Source organism: Streptopelia decaocto (assembly GCF_964273445.1).
Source record: "Streptopelia decaocto genome assembly, chromosome: 2".
Lineage (NCBI taxonomy): Eukaryota > Metazoa > Chordata > Aves > Columbiformes > Columbidae > Streptopelia > Streptopelia decaocto.
In genome coordinates, this window is record NC_138655.1 from 115424196 (window position 1) to 115441040 (window position 16845).

The 16845-nt window shown below is 47.2% G+C and overlaps 1 protein-coding gene across 1 annotated transcript in view; it reads left to right on the top strand.

Moving 5' to 3' along the window:
• The first annotated feature begins 30 nt into the window (after window positions 1–30).
• The window catches only part of RPSA (ribosomal protein SA), a 92540-nt gene continuing 75725 nt past the window's right edge, over window positions 31–16845 (top strand). Inside the window, exons 1-7 of the mRNA XM_082045366.1 lie at window positions 31–167; window positions 422–589; window positions 1089–1207; window positions 2473–2718; window positions 3584–3712; window positions 3922–4090; window positions 4183–4295. Of these exons, the coding sequence (XP_081901492.1) occupies window positions 457–589; window positions 1089–1207; window positions 2473–2718; window positions 3584–3712; window positions 3922–4090; window positions 4183–4277 (891 nt within the window). The 5' untranslated portion in view covers window positions 31–167; window positions 422–456 and the 3' untranslated portion in view covers window positions 4278–4295. The remainder of the gene's footprint in view (window positions 168–421; window positions 590–1088; window positions 1208–2472; window positions 2719–3583; window positions 3713–3921; window positions 4091–4182; window positions 4296–16845) is intronic.

Below are 16845 nucleotides of genomic sequence, written 5' to 3' on the forward strand. Positions count from 1 at the left end.
TGCCCTTTTAATCTACTTGCAATGGGCACCTTCTGCCTTCCCAACCGGCGGAGCCCCGCCCTTCCCGCGGCTCCCCATTGGCTGGGGAGTCTATATATAGACCACACGTGCAGCCGCACTTCCTTTTCGTTCCGCTCCCGCCGGGGCCTCCACACGGCGTTGCCAGCGTGAGTCCGGGCGGGGGCCCGCGGGCAGTGGTGGGGCGTGCGGCCGACGGCGCTGCCGGCGGGTCTCTGCGCGCCCTTGCCGTGCCGGCGGCAGGACCTGGCCGAGCCGCGGGGAAGGGCAAGGCCTGCCCGATGCGGGGCGGGGGATCCGGCGGCCGGTGCAGCCAAGATGGCGGCGGAGGCGCCCGGGCCCTCGTGGCGCGGAGGGAGACGCGAGTCCCCGCGTGGCTGAACGCGGGTGCTTGTGCCCGCAGGTTCCCTGTCGTTGCTTCCAAAGGGAAACCCCACAATGTCCGGAGGTCTCGATGTCCTGCAGATGAAGGAGGAGGATGTCCTCAAATTCCTCGCTGCCGGGACCCACCTGGGAGGCACCAACCTGGACTTCCAGATGGAGCAGTATATCTACAAAAGGAAAAGCGATGGTAAACCCGCAGGGTGGGCAGCAGAGATTTTGTGGGCACAGCTGAGGAAAACGGGAAGGTGCTGATGCTTGAGCTCTCCAGCAGTTTCTCCATGGCCTGAAAGGTGCAGACATCTTTGTTGATTAAATCGTGTTACTGAGAGAAGTAGGATGAAATACGGATTTTAGAACTTGGTAAATCAATCACAGCTGGATCTGGGCCTTTATGCTAGTTCTTGATTATAGTAATAAAATTGTTGTAGTGTCTCAATACTGATTTCTGCTGCTTGTTTGCATTATTATTCAATCTCAGCTGCACCTTGTTAAAAGATGAAAGCTCCTACCAGGCCTTGGTTGATATTGATGGGTGCTGGAACTGTGCTATATTAAGATGAAATGGGAGCATTTTCCTTGGAATAACTTTCCACTGATTAGAACCACAAGTTTAAAGGCAGAAGAGTGCTGTCCTGTTCTAGAGTCTTGTATTTGTTGCTTGCTCTGAAGCCTTTTGTCACCAATAGGTATTTACATCATCAATTTGAAGAGAACCTGGGAAAAACTTCTCCTGGCAGCTCGTGCCATTGTTGCCATTGAGAACCCAGCTGATGTGAGCGTCATTTCTTCCAGAAATACTGGACAGGTATGGACATGTATTGGTCATGAGGCCTGCAGTCTTGGGAGCAGGACTTTCTTGCCACACATCAATGACTGCCAGTGGCAACCTGATGATAAAAAAGTGTAACCCAGATTTTGGCACTAGGAACACTTTTTGGAAGCATTTTTCTTGTATTGCATTTGCATCTTAGAACAGATCAATTGAGGGCCCCCTCCACAATTTCTCCAGGTTTCAGGGAGGGCAAGGGAAGTTAAACATCTTGTTTCATATCCTTCTGTCGGTGGTTCCATTTGGAATTATGGCATACTGTTGCTCAGCCCCCTGGTAGCCCTCCCCAGTAATTCCCCTTTTTGGGGACAATAAGCATATGATAGAAAGTTTACAAATAAATCATTTGCTCTGTTTTTGAGCAAGGTATATAACAATTATATTTTAATTTTTATCTAGATTTTTAGCAAAAAACATTCTGTTATAGAAGGGGACATAGCCTTTGAGTGAAATATAATTGGCCACAGAAGTTCATCTGTGAGCTTAACTTCTCTGGACTAATGCAGGTGGTGCCACAAATATTCAGGGAGATTGTGAATGACAGGATGGATTTACAAGGGAGAAGTCTTGAGTTCCTACGGACTTGACCTGCACACTGTTAAAGCTTGATGCCGAGGTCAGTTTCTGGCCGATGAGCTCTCAAGTGTCGGAAGTGTGCTACAGCAAACCGGCTGGCAGGGTTTTCGCTAACGCCAGGAGAGGAGCCCCCTCTATGAATGGAGTTTGATAGTAGGCCCTGCCACATGCCCAGCTGCCTGATGCCTCACAAGTTGAAAGCTCTTGCGAGTACAAACTGCCAGCTGCAATTTTAATGGACACAGCTACAGGTTGTGTATATTTACTACTGAGCTTTTCTTGTAGTTACTGAAGTTATGCTGCTGGATAATAAAAGGATTTAGAAATAATGGAAGAAAAATGGCTTTGCCTTTTTCATAACCATTTCTTATTCCCTCTACATAATTTGATTATGAGACTTTGGAGTAGAACTTGCAACTAAGTTCAGGAAATACAAAGAAGTAGTTTTCTGTATCCTGACGCTTTGCTGGTGGATATGATCTTCTTAACTCCAGGTGTTTTAAAAGCATTTCTGTTTTGTTTCATTCTGAATGCAGAGCTGTTGGTGAGCCCTGATTTCACAGGAATTGAAACAAATAGTTCTTGTGTTTCCTGACAGTGTACCTGGGTGACTTGGTTGAAATGCAAGTTTCCCTGCCTCACCTCTGCTGTGGTCCATTTTGCAGCGTGCTGTTCTGAAGTTTGCTGCTGCCACTGGGGCTACTCCTATTGCTGGACGTTTCACCCCGGGTACCTTCACAAACCAGATCCAAGCAGCTTTCCGTGAGCCACGGCTCCTCGTTGTTACGGACCCCCGGGCTGATCATCAGCCACTGACAGAAGCATCTTATGTCAACATCCCCACCATTGCATTGTGCAACACCGACTCCCCGCTGCGCTACGTGGATATTGCCATTCCCTGCAATAATAAGGTAAGAGCTTTGTTGAAGTGTGCAGACCCTAAGTTGCAAAGATGGATGCTTTCTGCAGACGGGAGTTGACTTGGATGGCACGTATCTCCAGGGTTGACCAGTTAATTAAGGCCTTTCGTGTGCTAGCAGGTGAGTGAGGAGGAGGAGATGAGCTGCACACAGTTGGAGCTTGGAGCTGAGGCCTGTTTCTGGCCGAGGAACTCTCAAGTGTAGGACGTGTGCTAGAGTAACCTGGCAGGACTTTTCGCTGACACCATGAGGGTCTCGGTGGCCCAATGAGTGGAGTTTGGTAGTCATTCTTGCCACAGTTTATGAATATGAATGAAAGATAAAAGGAACTGATGAAAAGAGTGCTCTGAAACTTTACAGAAGCTGTAAGAAAGGTAAAGTCTGGGGAGATGGGAAAATAGCTTTGATCTCTACCTAGATGTTGTCATTCACTGAAACTAATATAAGCTAAATCTGAGTGTGCGTGTAAGATCTGGCCTTTTGGTCAAGTTCTCTATTTCTTCATTCTAGCATATGTGATGAGCATAATCCCTGCCTTTTGGGCAAGATTCTTGTGGGGTAGTGAGTGGTATGAAACTCCATAGCAGGACAATTGCTTCAGGCTGTGTTGTATACAGCAGATGCTGGTGATGGGAGTACGCTGTGATTTCTGCAAAGACCTGAAAACATCATTGGGAACTTGAAAGGTTGCCCTTTCCTGAGTCCAAGCACATAAGCATGTGGGTGTTAGCAAGCAATGCCTTTCTCTTGCCAAGCAAGAGCCTTGGACTGAGCACAAATAAGTCTTTTGCTCTTTTAAAGTGTTTTCAAAGCTTTAGCTTCTCCAGAAACCTCACATTACTTTCTTCTGTCCCAGGGAGCCCATTCAGTGGGTCTGATGTGGTGGATGCTGGCTCGGGAGGTCCTGCGCATGCGTGGTACCATCTCCCGCGAGCACCCGTGGGAGGTCATGCCCGACTTGTACTTCTACAGGGATCCCGAGGAGGTAGGAGGCCTGTGGAAGGAAGTGTGGCTGTGTGAGGTGTCCTGCCTGCTGTTGAGGACAGGTTTTACCAACATAATACTGCATTTCACCCTTAAGGTGGTGGTTAATTAGCTTTGTCTGTTGTTGGTTGGTGCATATTGTCTGCTGTGTGACAGTGAGGGTGGTGAGATGTTTTTGTGAGGCTTGGACCTTCTGCTCTTCCGTTGCAGATCGAAAAGGAGGAGCAGGCTGCTGCTGAGAAAGCGGTTACCAAGGAGGAGTTCCAGACTGAATGGACTGCCCCAGCTCCTGAATTCACTGCTCCTCCTCAGCCCGAGGTGGCAGATTGGTCTGAGGGAGTGCAGGTGCCCTCTGTGCCCATCCAGCAGTTCCCCACAGGTCAGTTTGGGGCGCGTCTGGGGGAAGTGGGGTGCATGTTGTAGGGGGTGTGAAGAGCTGGGGTGCACTAAGCGTTGTCTTTGTCATTGCAGAGGACTGGAGCGCCCAGCCAGCCACTGAGGACTGGTCAGCAGCTCCCACCGCCCAGGCCACCGAGTGGGTTGGCACTGCCACCGAGTGGTCTTAACTTCAGTCCGGCTCTGCTGTGAGAAATAAAGACTGGTTTCATACACACCCGGCTTGGTACCGCTTTGTTACACTCGGCGGGTGAAACACGTGGGTGGCGTGGGGGTGCAGTCCTTGGCCACGGGCGGGGGAAGCTGTAAACTGCTGTTGCACCCTGTTCCGTGGAGCTGGGGCTGTGGGCTCCGGCCCTACCCGCGCTGCCCTCCCGCCCCGCCGTCTGGTGAGGGGTGTCCATTTCCCGCCTTCCGGGCTGCACGCCCCCTGTTGACGTAGCTGCTCCCCGTTGGCCAGCGGGACAGGTGAGGGCGGACGTCACCAAGTGACGTTCGGGGCGGGGCTGGTTTTCCCACCACTCCCGCCGCGCGGGCGGGGCGGTGGGCGGAGTGTCGGCCTGTCCGCGTGGTGTGGGCGGAGAGACTTTGAGTGGCAGCTGCTCCCGTGGGGAAACACCAGTTCTGTCTGTTTTACTGGTTTCTTCCGCAAAAATGCTGCAGTAATCCTCAAAAAAAGTGAACTCATCTGTCTTAGCGATTTTGAGGTTTATATTTCTGTGATTAATAGCAATAACAGGCAGCAGACCAAGAGAACTAGGGGGGTTATAGGAGGTGGAGAAGTGTTTAAATTGGATCCCTTTTTCCATGTTGCTGTTGTCTCACTATTATTTTTCTAACTCCAGCTGATGTCCTTGTTAAGTTTAATGGAGTTTCACAGAAGGTCAAAGCAGACCATAAAGCAAAGAATATGATTCAAACAACAGGAATTGGTTACTTATGAGAGAAACTTGAAGGACAAACCCCAAGGTGAAGCTTGAAGAACATGCGTATAGTAACAAACCATGAAATTTGGCAAGGATATATCTGGTATATCTTGAACTTTGGTGAACTATGCTCATTATACACTCATTTTAATACAAAAACATGCCTCCTTGTCAAAGGCTACCCACCTCAAGAAGATCTCTACTCACTGACCGTGCATAGAAGATTTTACATTTACTGTACCTTTTAAACCAAGGTGAGAAAAGTTTAGAGCAGTAGACTTTGAGTAGGCATAAATATGTATAAGATGTTAGGAGTGGTCAAAACCCAAAACGTATAAATATGTAACTTAGCCTGCTTCTGGTGTGCTAGCTTTGTGAAAGATTGCCCAGCGCCCTTTGCTGCACGGAACTGTGAATAAAGCAAATACCTCAACCCTGTGTGTGTTTTGGTATCTGCATGCTGGGTAATGATCCCACCTTTTGGGATAACACAGCCAGGGCAACCAACATGTGAAGAATGTATTAAATTGTTTTCTCTTAGCACATGTGCTTGTTTACTTTTACCGCAAGATGCATATTAACAGTAAAAAAGCCTAAAGTAAGCTATGCATATTATTGCACATCTGTCCAAAGGAAGCTGCATGTCATGGTGGGGTGACAACCTGTTCGCTTTGGGACCCTGGGTGGGTGCTGTAGCTGGACCAGGGACAGCCTGTACAGCAGCTGCTTATTCCCTCCCCAGCTCTGAGATTGCCCACAATAGCTTGTTGCCCTGGTCTTTCTTTTCACGCTTTCACATTAAAAGTTTCCAAACTCAGAGCACAGGCTTACCCCTCTGTACTTTGAATCACTGGTATGGCAGTTTCACTGTTGTCCCTTTTCTTTACCTGTTTTGTAACCCACTTCATGTGAAAATGTTCCAGATGTTGAGAATATGGCAGTCATCAGACAGCTCCTGTGTATGCAATGGGGCAGTTTTAAATCTGCAAAAGCTTCATCTGCGTACTTGTTACTGAAATGTGCCAGGCATATTACTGGAATATGATTATTTTCATCTACGGGTTTCATGAAGTATCATGTTGACTTTTATGGTGAGTGTCTTTTTTAGGACCAAGGTGAGCCAGTGAGCGTGGGATCCATGCAGCCTGGGAGGAGAGGGTGAGGAGATGGATCTCTGCGTGTGGATTCAGAATTAGCTTTTTGGCATAACTGAGATGAGGCTCGTGAGCTCTGCAGGGGAGATGAATAGAAGCCCTTTAGAAAAGGAGGCAGCCTAGGCTGGCAGTAGCAGAGGGCACGTTGCATGAGGGCCACGTTCCTCAGCATGCTGGGGGTACAGGGCAGGCAAGGTCTTAGTACAGGGTGTGGAGGTGCTAGCAGAGATGTGTCAGGAGATTTACAGCTGCCAGAGCTTCCCATGTGGCAAATACCTCATGTATTGAGGCAGATGCGGTGTTGGTGTAAGTGGACAGCAGATAAATTGTAACCATATTCTTTTGGATTGATCTGATTTGACCCAAGATGGCTTAGGCTGAACTACATGTAATGAAAACAATTTGTTTCCCTTGAGGATCTGGCAGTGTTTCCCTTCTTCACAACCTTTTTGCATTTAGTTTGGGTTGGTTGGACTGGGCTGTGTAGGCTACTTAGGATAGTCTTTCTGTTCCACATTTGGTTTAAATAGGAGCTAGCTGATGTTTCTGAGCATCACAGAATCCCTCTGGAGAAATGAGCTGTTGAAGAGTCCTCTTTGCCAATAAACTACTGTCTGATCCATGAATCTCATGCATGAGATACATGCTTTCTAATTCCCTTCCTAATATATGTGCACCCATTCGCAGATGTTCCTTGTCCTCTCCAGTACTTTCTTTGCCCAAATAATGGCATGATATTTTTAGTATCAGAGTATTGTTGTATGATTACATCAAGGCTTTTCTTTCACAGGAAGCAAAGTGCTTTATGCACAGTTGAAGGGACTCAGTTCTATTTGCTTAAATCCAGGCTGCAAAACTCTTCCTCTCATTCCATCTGTAGGCTGTTTTGCTTTCTGAAACAGTGTAAATGGTTGTAGGATCAATGTAGGATCAATGCTGTCCTTTAGGAGCATGGTGTACTCATTTGAAACCTGTTTACTAAAATCAGTGTGCAGCTTGTATGTGTGTATGGTTGATGAACTCACTTCACTGCTCCTCTTAGAGGTTTCCTCCCCACCCCAGAGTGTGAGTGCGGAGCTGGAGTGGATCTTGTAATGTTAAATTATTTTTCTTTCTTTCTCAGGTTGATAGCATCCTGGTACAGGGAGACTTTACATGGAGTAAAGCACACAATCTGCAATTGTCACAAACTCAACTCTCTCCGAAGCTGGTGTATCTCGAACCTTCTCTGGACCCTGTTGTCTTGAATGCATGCATCCTAGCCGAGGAATAACAGCATTTCAGATTTGCCTTGTTATTACTGTGAGACCAGGGAGATGCTGGGTCATTTCCCCACTGCTCTGCAGCTTTCAAAGAGATATTAGCCAGTGCTTCAGACAACATTTATTTCCTCCAGCCAGTGCTTGACACTACCGGCTTCCAGCCCTTGCAGCCTAGAGTTTATGGAAACCACAAAGCCTCTGAGTTTATGGAAACCTCATCTGCATGTATGACAGGTAAATACATACATCACAGCTGTATGTATTAACAGCGATGGGAATGAAGAACATCTTTGATTATCAGCCCTGCAAAGAGACAGCCTGTGATAAATACCTTGAGCATGGTCTTGCTATGTACGATCTCATTCACAACTGTGTTTTTCTGAATTTCTTGCTTCCCGGGACACTGATTTCTGAAGCTGTTTTTATTTGTTCTTTTAATACTTGTATTTTCAAGAACACTCACTCTCATGTTTCTACTATCCAAATTTGAAAGTGTGTCATTTATACCTATTCCTCTACATTCAGTAATCACTGATGTATAATGCTACACAAGGAAGCTACTTTTTTTTGTTTCAGTTACCTCTGTAGTTGAAAGAACATGTTTTTTTTTAGGCTTCTGCTTAAAACCTCAGTTAATAAAGTTAATCTAGCCCGAGTTTAACTAGTGTGTCTCTTCTCATCTAAAAGTCATAAATATTTCTGTCAGTGTTTGTTTTACTAGCTACAAGATTACTGTTTTTACTAGTACTGCTCAAGCATGAATAAAATAAATCCTCTAAAGGCCAGTGGATGTGTCCTTTGAAATGATGGCCCTCTGGCCCTGCTTTGAAGGCCAGAGAAACCTACTGTGGTGCAGGATTTTTGCGCTCATTTTAAATGCCATTGCACTACACCCAGAAGGGATTCTTGGGTTGAGTCACATAGCTTATTCTTCTTATTTTGGTTACAGAGTCTCAGCAGTGACTCTTGGGCAGAACAAGGGGTACCACAGCACAGCTGTGCCTCTAGCACAGGCCATGTTCCAGCAACATCGTGTACCCACCACCCTTACTGTGGGGGCTTGGTTTTTTAACAGCAGGCAGCTCAGAAGAAGAGGAAATGAGGTGTATTTTGTGAGCCAGAGGTGGATCCTGAGGGATGAAAAAAATTAACCTTTCAGATATTCAAAGGGAGTATACACCTACCCACCTTATATGTGGGTTAGGGTTCGATTTAGGGTTATGCAAAGCATGGAGCTCATTGTAGAAAGAGGGTGTGGCATGTTGCATGGTTCGAGGCTGGTCTGCCATGAGGACAGTCACGTCAAAGATCAGTACAAACTTTTGCCATAGCTGCACACACTGGCACTGCTCATTTCTGTGCTGTAGCGGGAAACCCCACAATGTGACTGTAAAACCTAGAAAGCTGCTGCGTGAAGCTTACAGCTCTTAAATATCACTTGTAATGCTGTGTTTGTTAGTACTGTTCAACTGGCTGAACATGAGCCAGCAGTGTGCCCAGGTGGCCAAAAAGGCCAACAGCATCCTGGCTTGTATCAGAAACAGTGTGGCCAGCAGGACTGGAGAAGTGATTGTGCCACTGTACTTGGCACTGGTGAGGCCCCGCCTTAAATCCTGTGTTCGGTTTGGGGCCCCTCATCATAAGAAGGACACTGAAACACTAGAGTGAGTTCAGAGAAGGCCAACGAAGCTGGTGAGGGGCCTGGAGCACAAGTCTGATGAGGAGCGACTGAGAGAACTGGGGCTGTTTAGCCTGGAGAAAAGGAGATTGAGGGGAGACCTTATCGCTGTCTACAACTACCTGAAAGGAGGTTGTAGCATGGAGGGGGTTGGTCTCTTCTCCCAAGTAGCAAGTGATAGGACAAGAAGAAATGGCCTCAAGTTGTGCTGGGGAGGTTTAGATTGGATATTAGGAACAAATTCTTCATGGAAGGGGTTGCCAGACACTGGAACAGGCTGTCCAGGGAGGTGGTCGAGTCACCATCCCTGGAGTTATTTAAAAGGCATTTAGATGAGGTTCTTAGGGACATGGTTTGGTGCTGGAGTTAGGTGGTGGCTGGACTTGATGATTCTGAGGGAATGAGGTGTATTGTATTGTATCATCCAATCAAAATGATTCTATGATTCTATGATTGCCCAAGAAGCTGCTTCTGGTCCCAGAGGCTGTTTGCTACCTCACCTCTGGAGAGGTGAGGGGATGCTGAGAGTGAAGGAGATAGTCTGGATATTGGCCTGTGGTGTCTAAACTAGGTCAGGATGACCATACCAACCTTTCACCACTCTTAGATACAGGCATGTTAACAAAAGGGGCTTTCTGGGGGCTGGCAAGCACCTGAGCATTGCTTCTGCCTGGCAGGTTTCAGGTAGATGATGGTGATGAGTTGCGCAGTTGCAAAATGTGAGGATGCAGATCGTTTGCAAGACTCCAGTAGATGGGGCTGTTGCTCCTGGTTTGTTTCGGTTGCTGCTGGTGGCCTGGTGGGAGAGCTGGACTGGGCTGGCAGCGGGCGAGAGAAGAATGGTCAAAAGCTGCTTGGTAAGCACACCTGGGCCTTTCGGAGTGACTCCCTGTGGTGAGAGACTTCGGGCACCCCTCCTAAATATCCAAGCTGCTATTTAGTGCTGTAGGAGAGACTTAATACCATTGCAAAGCCCCTGGCTATGGTGACTAGTGAAGTGTCTTCAGTGCCAGCCTCCATCTCCTGTGGTTGGAGCAGAGCTGGTCCAGCCAGAGCTTGCCCTGCCTCTCACCTGGATTTTTGACTTCCCTGTAGCAGGATGGTGCTGTCTCACAGGGATCATAATACACTTTTTGTGAAAGAACCCCAAACCTACTCTTTTTTCCGTATGTGTTTGTGTGTTAAACTTCTTGTCTCACACATTGATCTTGCTTTTGAATTTCCATAAGGGAGCAAGTGTGGGATGCTGCTGGCTTCCAGTGTGGAGAAACACAGTGCTCCTAGATGAAGATGCCTTGGAAACTTTCTAACTTGTCTGTTCTGCTTGGCTTATTGCTTCCAGCATTTCTGGAGTGATTTGTCTTCTCCATGGTACTCCCAAAGCTCACAGGTATACAATTCATTGCACCAGTTGGCTTTGTTTAAGTGGGGAAAAATTAAGCAGCACATGTAGAGAGAGAATCAGACTGTGTACCATTTTGCTTTACTTATTAGTTTGCTGTTAGAGGCTCTAATTTGAGAGGCAATATTAAAATAAATAAACAAAGAAACAAACAAAACCCCCTCCACTATTTGCCTCTTCACAACATCTTTTCTGGAGGCTCCTTTAAGCTATGGTGCTGGCTCCCAGCTGGATAAGGTTTTAGGAGCCCCAGGTGCCAGGGGCTGGAGTGTCTCCTCCCCTTTTCTCAAAAGAACAGGTGTGGGGTAGGTAGGAGTATGTTGTTGGCTTTTCTTCTTGGCTTTGTGGGACAAACTCACTTTGAGTGCTACAAGCAGCCAGTGGTTCTCCATCAGCTCCTTCAGGAGGGCTGAGAAGTCTAGCAATTAGTTTTTCTGATTTCAAGGGTTCAACCTTTTGAAAAGTTCTGAGATTAATTCTCAGTCTTAATTTTGTTAGCCTAAGCATGGCTTGGATTCCGCCTTGACTTCTAGGCTGCTCCTGCACCCTGTTTTAGATTTTTTTTTTATTCCTTCTGTGAAAGCTACATGTTTCTGTTTCAAAATGAGAACTGGGATTTCTCAAACCATACCTTGAATATAGAAGCAGGAACTTCATTAAATTGTCTAATCCGAGGCTTGCAATATAAAATGCTGCAAGTTATCAACACTGCGAGTTTACCAACACTACTTGGTGCCCAGGTGGGATGAGTACTCTGTGGAAACATCCTTTTGCAGTGGCTGATTGGTCTATACTGTCTCTCCTCCCCTTGGATCTGGAGGTTGCTCTGTTCAGGTAAGTGTCAAGTATTTGTCATATATATTGCATGTATTTAGTTTTTATTTTAAATCTTAGGAGACTACTTTTCTACCCTGACAAGAAGCGTGGATTGACCTTCCCTTCTAGTGTCTGTTTGGTAGGCCCCTGTGTCAGAGCAGCGCATCTCCCAGCTGGCCGCACCCTGGGAAAAGCTCGGTGTGCATGTGTGACCCACGTGTGCCCTGGGACATGAGGGCTGCTGTAAGGCTCTGATGTCTTCTGAGACTGTGGCTTTGTGATCAGCGACTCTTGGGGCTCTTCTGCTAATAAGATAATTGCAACACAAAATATGGAGGAGGGCAGTGAGTGCCTCCACTGGGGCAATGTAAGACAAAAGGGAGTAGCATAGGGACTGCAGAGCAGTCTCCTCTTTCCTTGCCAAACCTGGGGTGAGCTTAGCAGTTGTGGTAGCAGCTCAGGCAATGTGTTGCTAGTACCATAGGGACCCCTGTGGTGAGTGTGTGCTTGGTGCATCTTCTTGGGTTAGGTGAGGTTCAGTGGAGGCTGCCTAGGATGTGTTTTGATGCTGTGGAGCCTCTGAGTCCCACCTCTCTGGTGCTGGTGGGGTGCATTTCTCATGGGGAAGGTTTGGGATAAGTGGTTACGGCAGGGTGTGGAGAGCTGTCCCACCGTGTTGGTGTTTGTGCTCGTTGGCAATAGGGGCTCTGAGCTGGTGCCTTGACTGAACAGAGCTGCCTCCAAAACCACCATGAGGCTCCCTTCTTGCCCACGGCCAGGTGGAGCAATAACATTGCAAAGAGTTTTGAACAGATATTACTTTCAGAGGCGCTGCTTTGCATCCCTTATTCTTCCTTCTGAAGGTGAGGTGCCAGGAAAGGGGCACCGTGCTGTCTGCAGGTGGCTTGTGGCTGCCAGTGCATCAGTGCCAGCTCCCCATCACCCGGGGAGGATAACAATCCAAAATTAACTGTGACTAGGAGAGGCTGAATTGGCACCAGGTTGGCATGTGCTCTTGGGTGGGAGGTGCATGATTTGGTGGTGGGTGGGAGCGAGCCAGGGCTGCCTGTTGCCAGGCAGGTTGCACTGGAGGGGATGGTAGATGTGAGGAAGGGTGGAAGGAGAAGGATCAGATTGAACATGTGTTTCTTACTGTGTCTCTTATTGGAGTGGCAATGAAGAGATGAAAGCTTTGCATGATGTCCAGGCCAAAGTCCAACATAAAAGACCCTATTCTGGCTACATGCAACCCCCCTGTATTTTTAGATGGATATTTGTTTTTTCTCCTGGACTTGGGGTTGGAGAAGTGCTGTGAGCAACATATGTCTGGCTCATCCCTGATGAAGTTAGGGTTTTGGCTGTTTGGTGGATAACTCGTTCAAACACACAACTTTGCTTTGGCAGCACCATGGTAGCATTGCATATCCAGGTGGTGACTTGTCCTATTCCAGGACAACTAGATTAGCTCTTCAAAGCCAGCAAAAGGTTTTTAAAGCTACTTATCCTCCATTTCACTGGCATCGCGGGAGACGTAAATGGCTGAAAGGGCATGTGCCTGACATCTGGCTTTCCCTGGAGGTGGGTTACAGCAGATTTCCACTGCTTTTGCACAAGGGGACTGGCTCTGTCTGTGGGTCAGTGCTCAGGGCAGCGCAAAGGTGGAGGTTTCCCTGCTGCCAGCTCTCTGCTGCTGTGGCACAACCCCATCCAACACGGGGATGATGGCAGATGTGCGGGAAGTTGAGCAGGAGCTGCACAGAGTTTCCCAGGCTGAGCTGGAGCTGCTTGTAAAGGAAAGCTTGCCAGTGGCTCGTTAGTGATGTTTGTGTATGCAGTGTTGAAATGCTTCTGCAGCCTTCTCCTCCAAAAAGTGCTGGGCTTCCTGGGGAGCAGAAGCTTGGTTTGCTGGGGCCCTCTGCAAAACCCCTGCAGCCCTGGCCCTGGGGCCGTTTGCCTGGTGGAGCTGGGGGACCCGCAAGCTGCAGTGATGCTGCTGTGGTGGCAGTGAAGCTCTGCTTTGTGTCCAGGTGGTGGCTGTACTGCTGTGCCCAAGCTGCTGTAGCAAAGCATTTTTTTTAGTGAAGGCATGTTTTTGTTATGGTTTCTCTTTGCTCTCTTACCTGGCCCTGAGTCCTCTCAGCACCTGATTTAAATAAATCTGATAATAACCTTCATATTTTGAAGATCCTAAACATCTGCTTAGGCACTGAATTATTTACTGCTGCTGCTATGCAAAACATGAAAGAAGTCCCATGTGTGTGAAATGATTTTTAGTTACAGGAAGGTTTGGATCTGCAGCCTTTTGCTGAAGAAGCCTTGGTGTCCCTAAGCATCTCTGCTTTGAGGGAGGGAGAATGGAGAAAGGGACACAGCTGCTTGGGATGTTTCTGCAGCTGCTGTTCCTCAGTAAAATGAATTTACTAACTAATTTTTAATAACATTCCACCTACCACTAACCTGACCTGCACGCTTGATCACTGTGATGATTTGTCCATGCTTGAGCAGTCCAGGTAACAGTGCTATGCTGCTGTGGTGGTTTTTATTTTATCTTCAGTTGAGCTGAAGTTATTTTCTCTCCCTCCCACAATGCCTGGAGAGAGGTGGCATTGGCAGCTTCTGTGAACACCTCTCAGTTCCCACTAGAGAAGCTCCATTCGCCTCCGTTACTGCTTTAATATCCTCCAGCTGTTTCCTTGCAAAATTTTTTCATCACTTGTATGCAGCAGTGGTGGGTGCAGTGCATACCCCTGTGCTGGCCCCGAGGGGCATGCAGGGCTGCTGAATTTTTAACTCATCCGCTTGTTATGCCAGGGGCCAAGCCATTCTGATTTCTCAGCTCTGTGAGCTGGATTAAATTATGCTAAATCCCTCTTTGGTTCCCTTGGGCATGAGCCTCTGAAGAGCCTGTCTGGGCTCAGCCTGGGGCACTCTGGTGTCCAGCTGGTGCTCTTCTGCATGGGTCTGGTCCCCAGAAGATAGGGAGACCCTCTGTGGTCACTCCTCTCCTCTCCTTGGCCGCTCTAGCATCTTCAGGTAGTTTTTGCCCACTTGACATTTTTATGGGGACTTGATGCTGATACTCGTAAAGCTTTTGCCCACTGGGAAATTACATCTGTCCACCATCCCTGGGTAGCTGTGGGCTCTCCTCCCTCCACCTGCACAGTACACTGGGAGGATACTCAGCCATATCAGCTGCAAACGCATCCCCTCGCTTCAGTGCTTTCTAGTTTTTCTGTGAATCATGAAGGAGTGGTGCAGAAAATAACATAAAGCCTGCAAGAATTAAAAATCTGCTCATCTTTATCTCAGTGCCCATGTGGATACATGCATACGCGGACTGTCTCCCAACATGTGGGAGCTTAGTGGTCTCTGTTTGCTGAGTTTGTGAAGGAGGCGGTTATTCCTGTGTAGCACCACATGGTACCAAATTTAAGATGTAGAGATAAAGTTCACCACCGGTTTCACCTGATTGTAGATGGCTGAATTGAAGGGGACCCAGAGAGATGGGTTCTTTGATTGCAAATGAACGATTGCAAGCCTCCCCTTGCCACAGCGTAGCATTGCATTAGTATAATCCATTTAAAATGCGATACTGAATTTGGATTCAGCCGTGGTGCCTGTGTTGTGTGAGAAATGGGCCAGGATCTAGAAATCTTTAGTTTTCAGAGTTGCCTTTTTCCCTAGGGAAAAACTACATCTGAGCATTTGTGAGCAATTAGGACTTGGCTGCAGATGAAACGGGGCTGCCACCTGCTAAAGGACAAGCTGCTGCCTCAGGGCTAAGCAAGCAGCAAGAATAGCATGACAGAGAAAAAAATCCCCATGGCTGTCAGGCCAGAGAGCTGATAATGTTGAATGCAACATGAATCAAAATGGGGAGATCGCTTTTTAAAGCCTTTTTGTGAGTATTTGTTTTGTCAGGACATCACTGCTCTGAAGAGCTGTGGTTTAGAGATGCAGTGGAGTCCAGCTTCAAAGGTCCCTGTCTGACCTGCTTCGGTGGCCGCAAAAGCACCTGATATATGGTCACGGAGAAGGGTCCCAGCATGCTGGGGTGCAGAGAGATGGGTGACTTGCTGCACCCATGGCCTGCTGGGGTCAAGTCAAGCACCTGGAGGACATTAGATCGAGTCTTAGTGCATCTTCACTGGTGTGGAAGCCACCGTGATCCTCCTGGCACTGGCAGAGTGTTGAGCAACATCCTTCATGCAGTAGGATAAGCTGCAAAAATACTGGTCTCCATCACCAGAGAGTTTTTTTGGGCATGAGGAGTGAGCTAGGTCTCTACAAATAAGCACAGCACAATATTTAAGCTTTTAATTGGGAAACAAGATGCCTAAATACTGTTGTTGGTTTGGACCTGAAAAATTGAATCCTTTTCCCAATCTGCCTCACTCCCCACCTAACTGGACCCCTTTGCCCAGCTCCTCAAAGGTGGATGATTCCAGACTGAAGGTCAAATCCTCTGCGCTCTGTCAAGTCATAGAGAAGAAACAAGTTACTGAATTTCCTGTCCTGAGCATATTTTTATGACAAGATTTGTAGCATTTAGTGGAAAAATTCAAGGTAAGCACCTTTGATCCCAAGCAACTCAGCTGTAGTGGAATTGTTGCTGGCTATATTTATGGATTTGTTTTTACTGAAGAACATGAGTTTATTTTTTACAGACATTTTAATAAAGAACAACACATATGTGAGCACCAGATCTAAGCTGGCTGGAATGAATTTCTGTCAACAACAGGAAGAAACAGTAGGTCTAAAAGAGCAGGTCCAACCTGAGAAGTCCTGTCACGGAGACCTGGGATGTCCTGTAGATCCGGGAGATATGATCCTTAAATTGCACCAGAAATTTCTAACTGGTCATAATTGGAAACTAGGGCAAAGCACTTTTAGTCTCTGGGTTGTGCTGAGTGGTGTCACTGAATTAGGAGTTACATCTAGGGACTGAAATAATGGTGCAAGATACTCTCAACAGACTGTGAAATCAGGAGCAGAGTGGGAAACCAGAGAAAGCAGTGGTGGGGTTGAAACAAAAAGGTGAAAGTTTGGAGGACATAGACTGGAGGAAAGCTGTCATAAAGGACGGAATGCAGCTGACAAAACCTCCTCCTGTGCTGGTCTAGTAGGAGTCCTCTACTTCTAGTAGAAGATGCCATGCAGCTGGGCAGGGACACTCATTGTTTTTAACGAATACTTAATTCCTCAGGTAGTGTGACAGGAAAACAAACAAAAAAACAAACAGAAAACAAAACAAAAGCCCAACAAACCAAACAAAAAAACACTACACAAAACTACCAAAAAAACCCACACAGAAACTCCTCAAAACCCAACTTTGTTGAAATGACAGGTAAACTCACGCTACTTTTATTAACTGAAGAAGCCTATGAAGGGACCAGCAAGCACTCACACCACAGAGTAAGCTGCTGTTAGTGGCCACAGAGCTGAGTCCTGTATATATAATAGTAGTTTAGCAATGCCACAGCTGATTTTTGTGATCAAA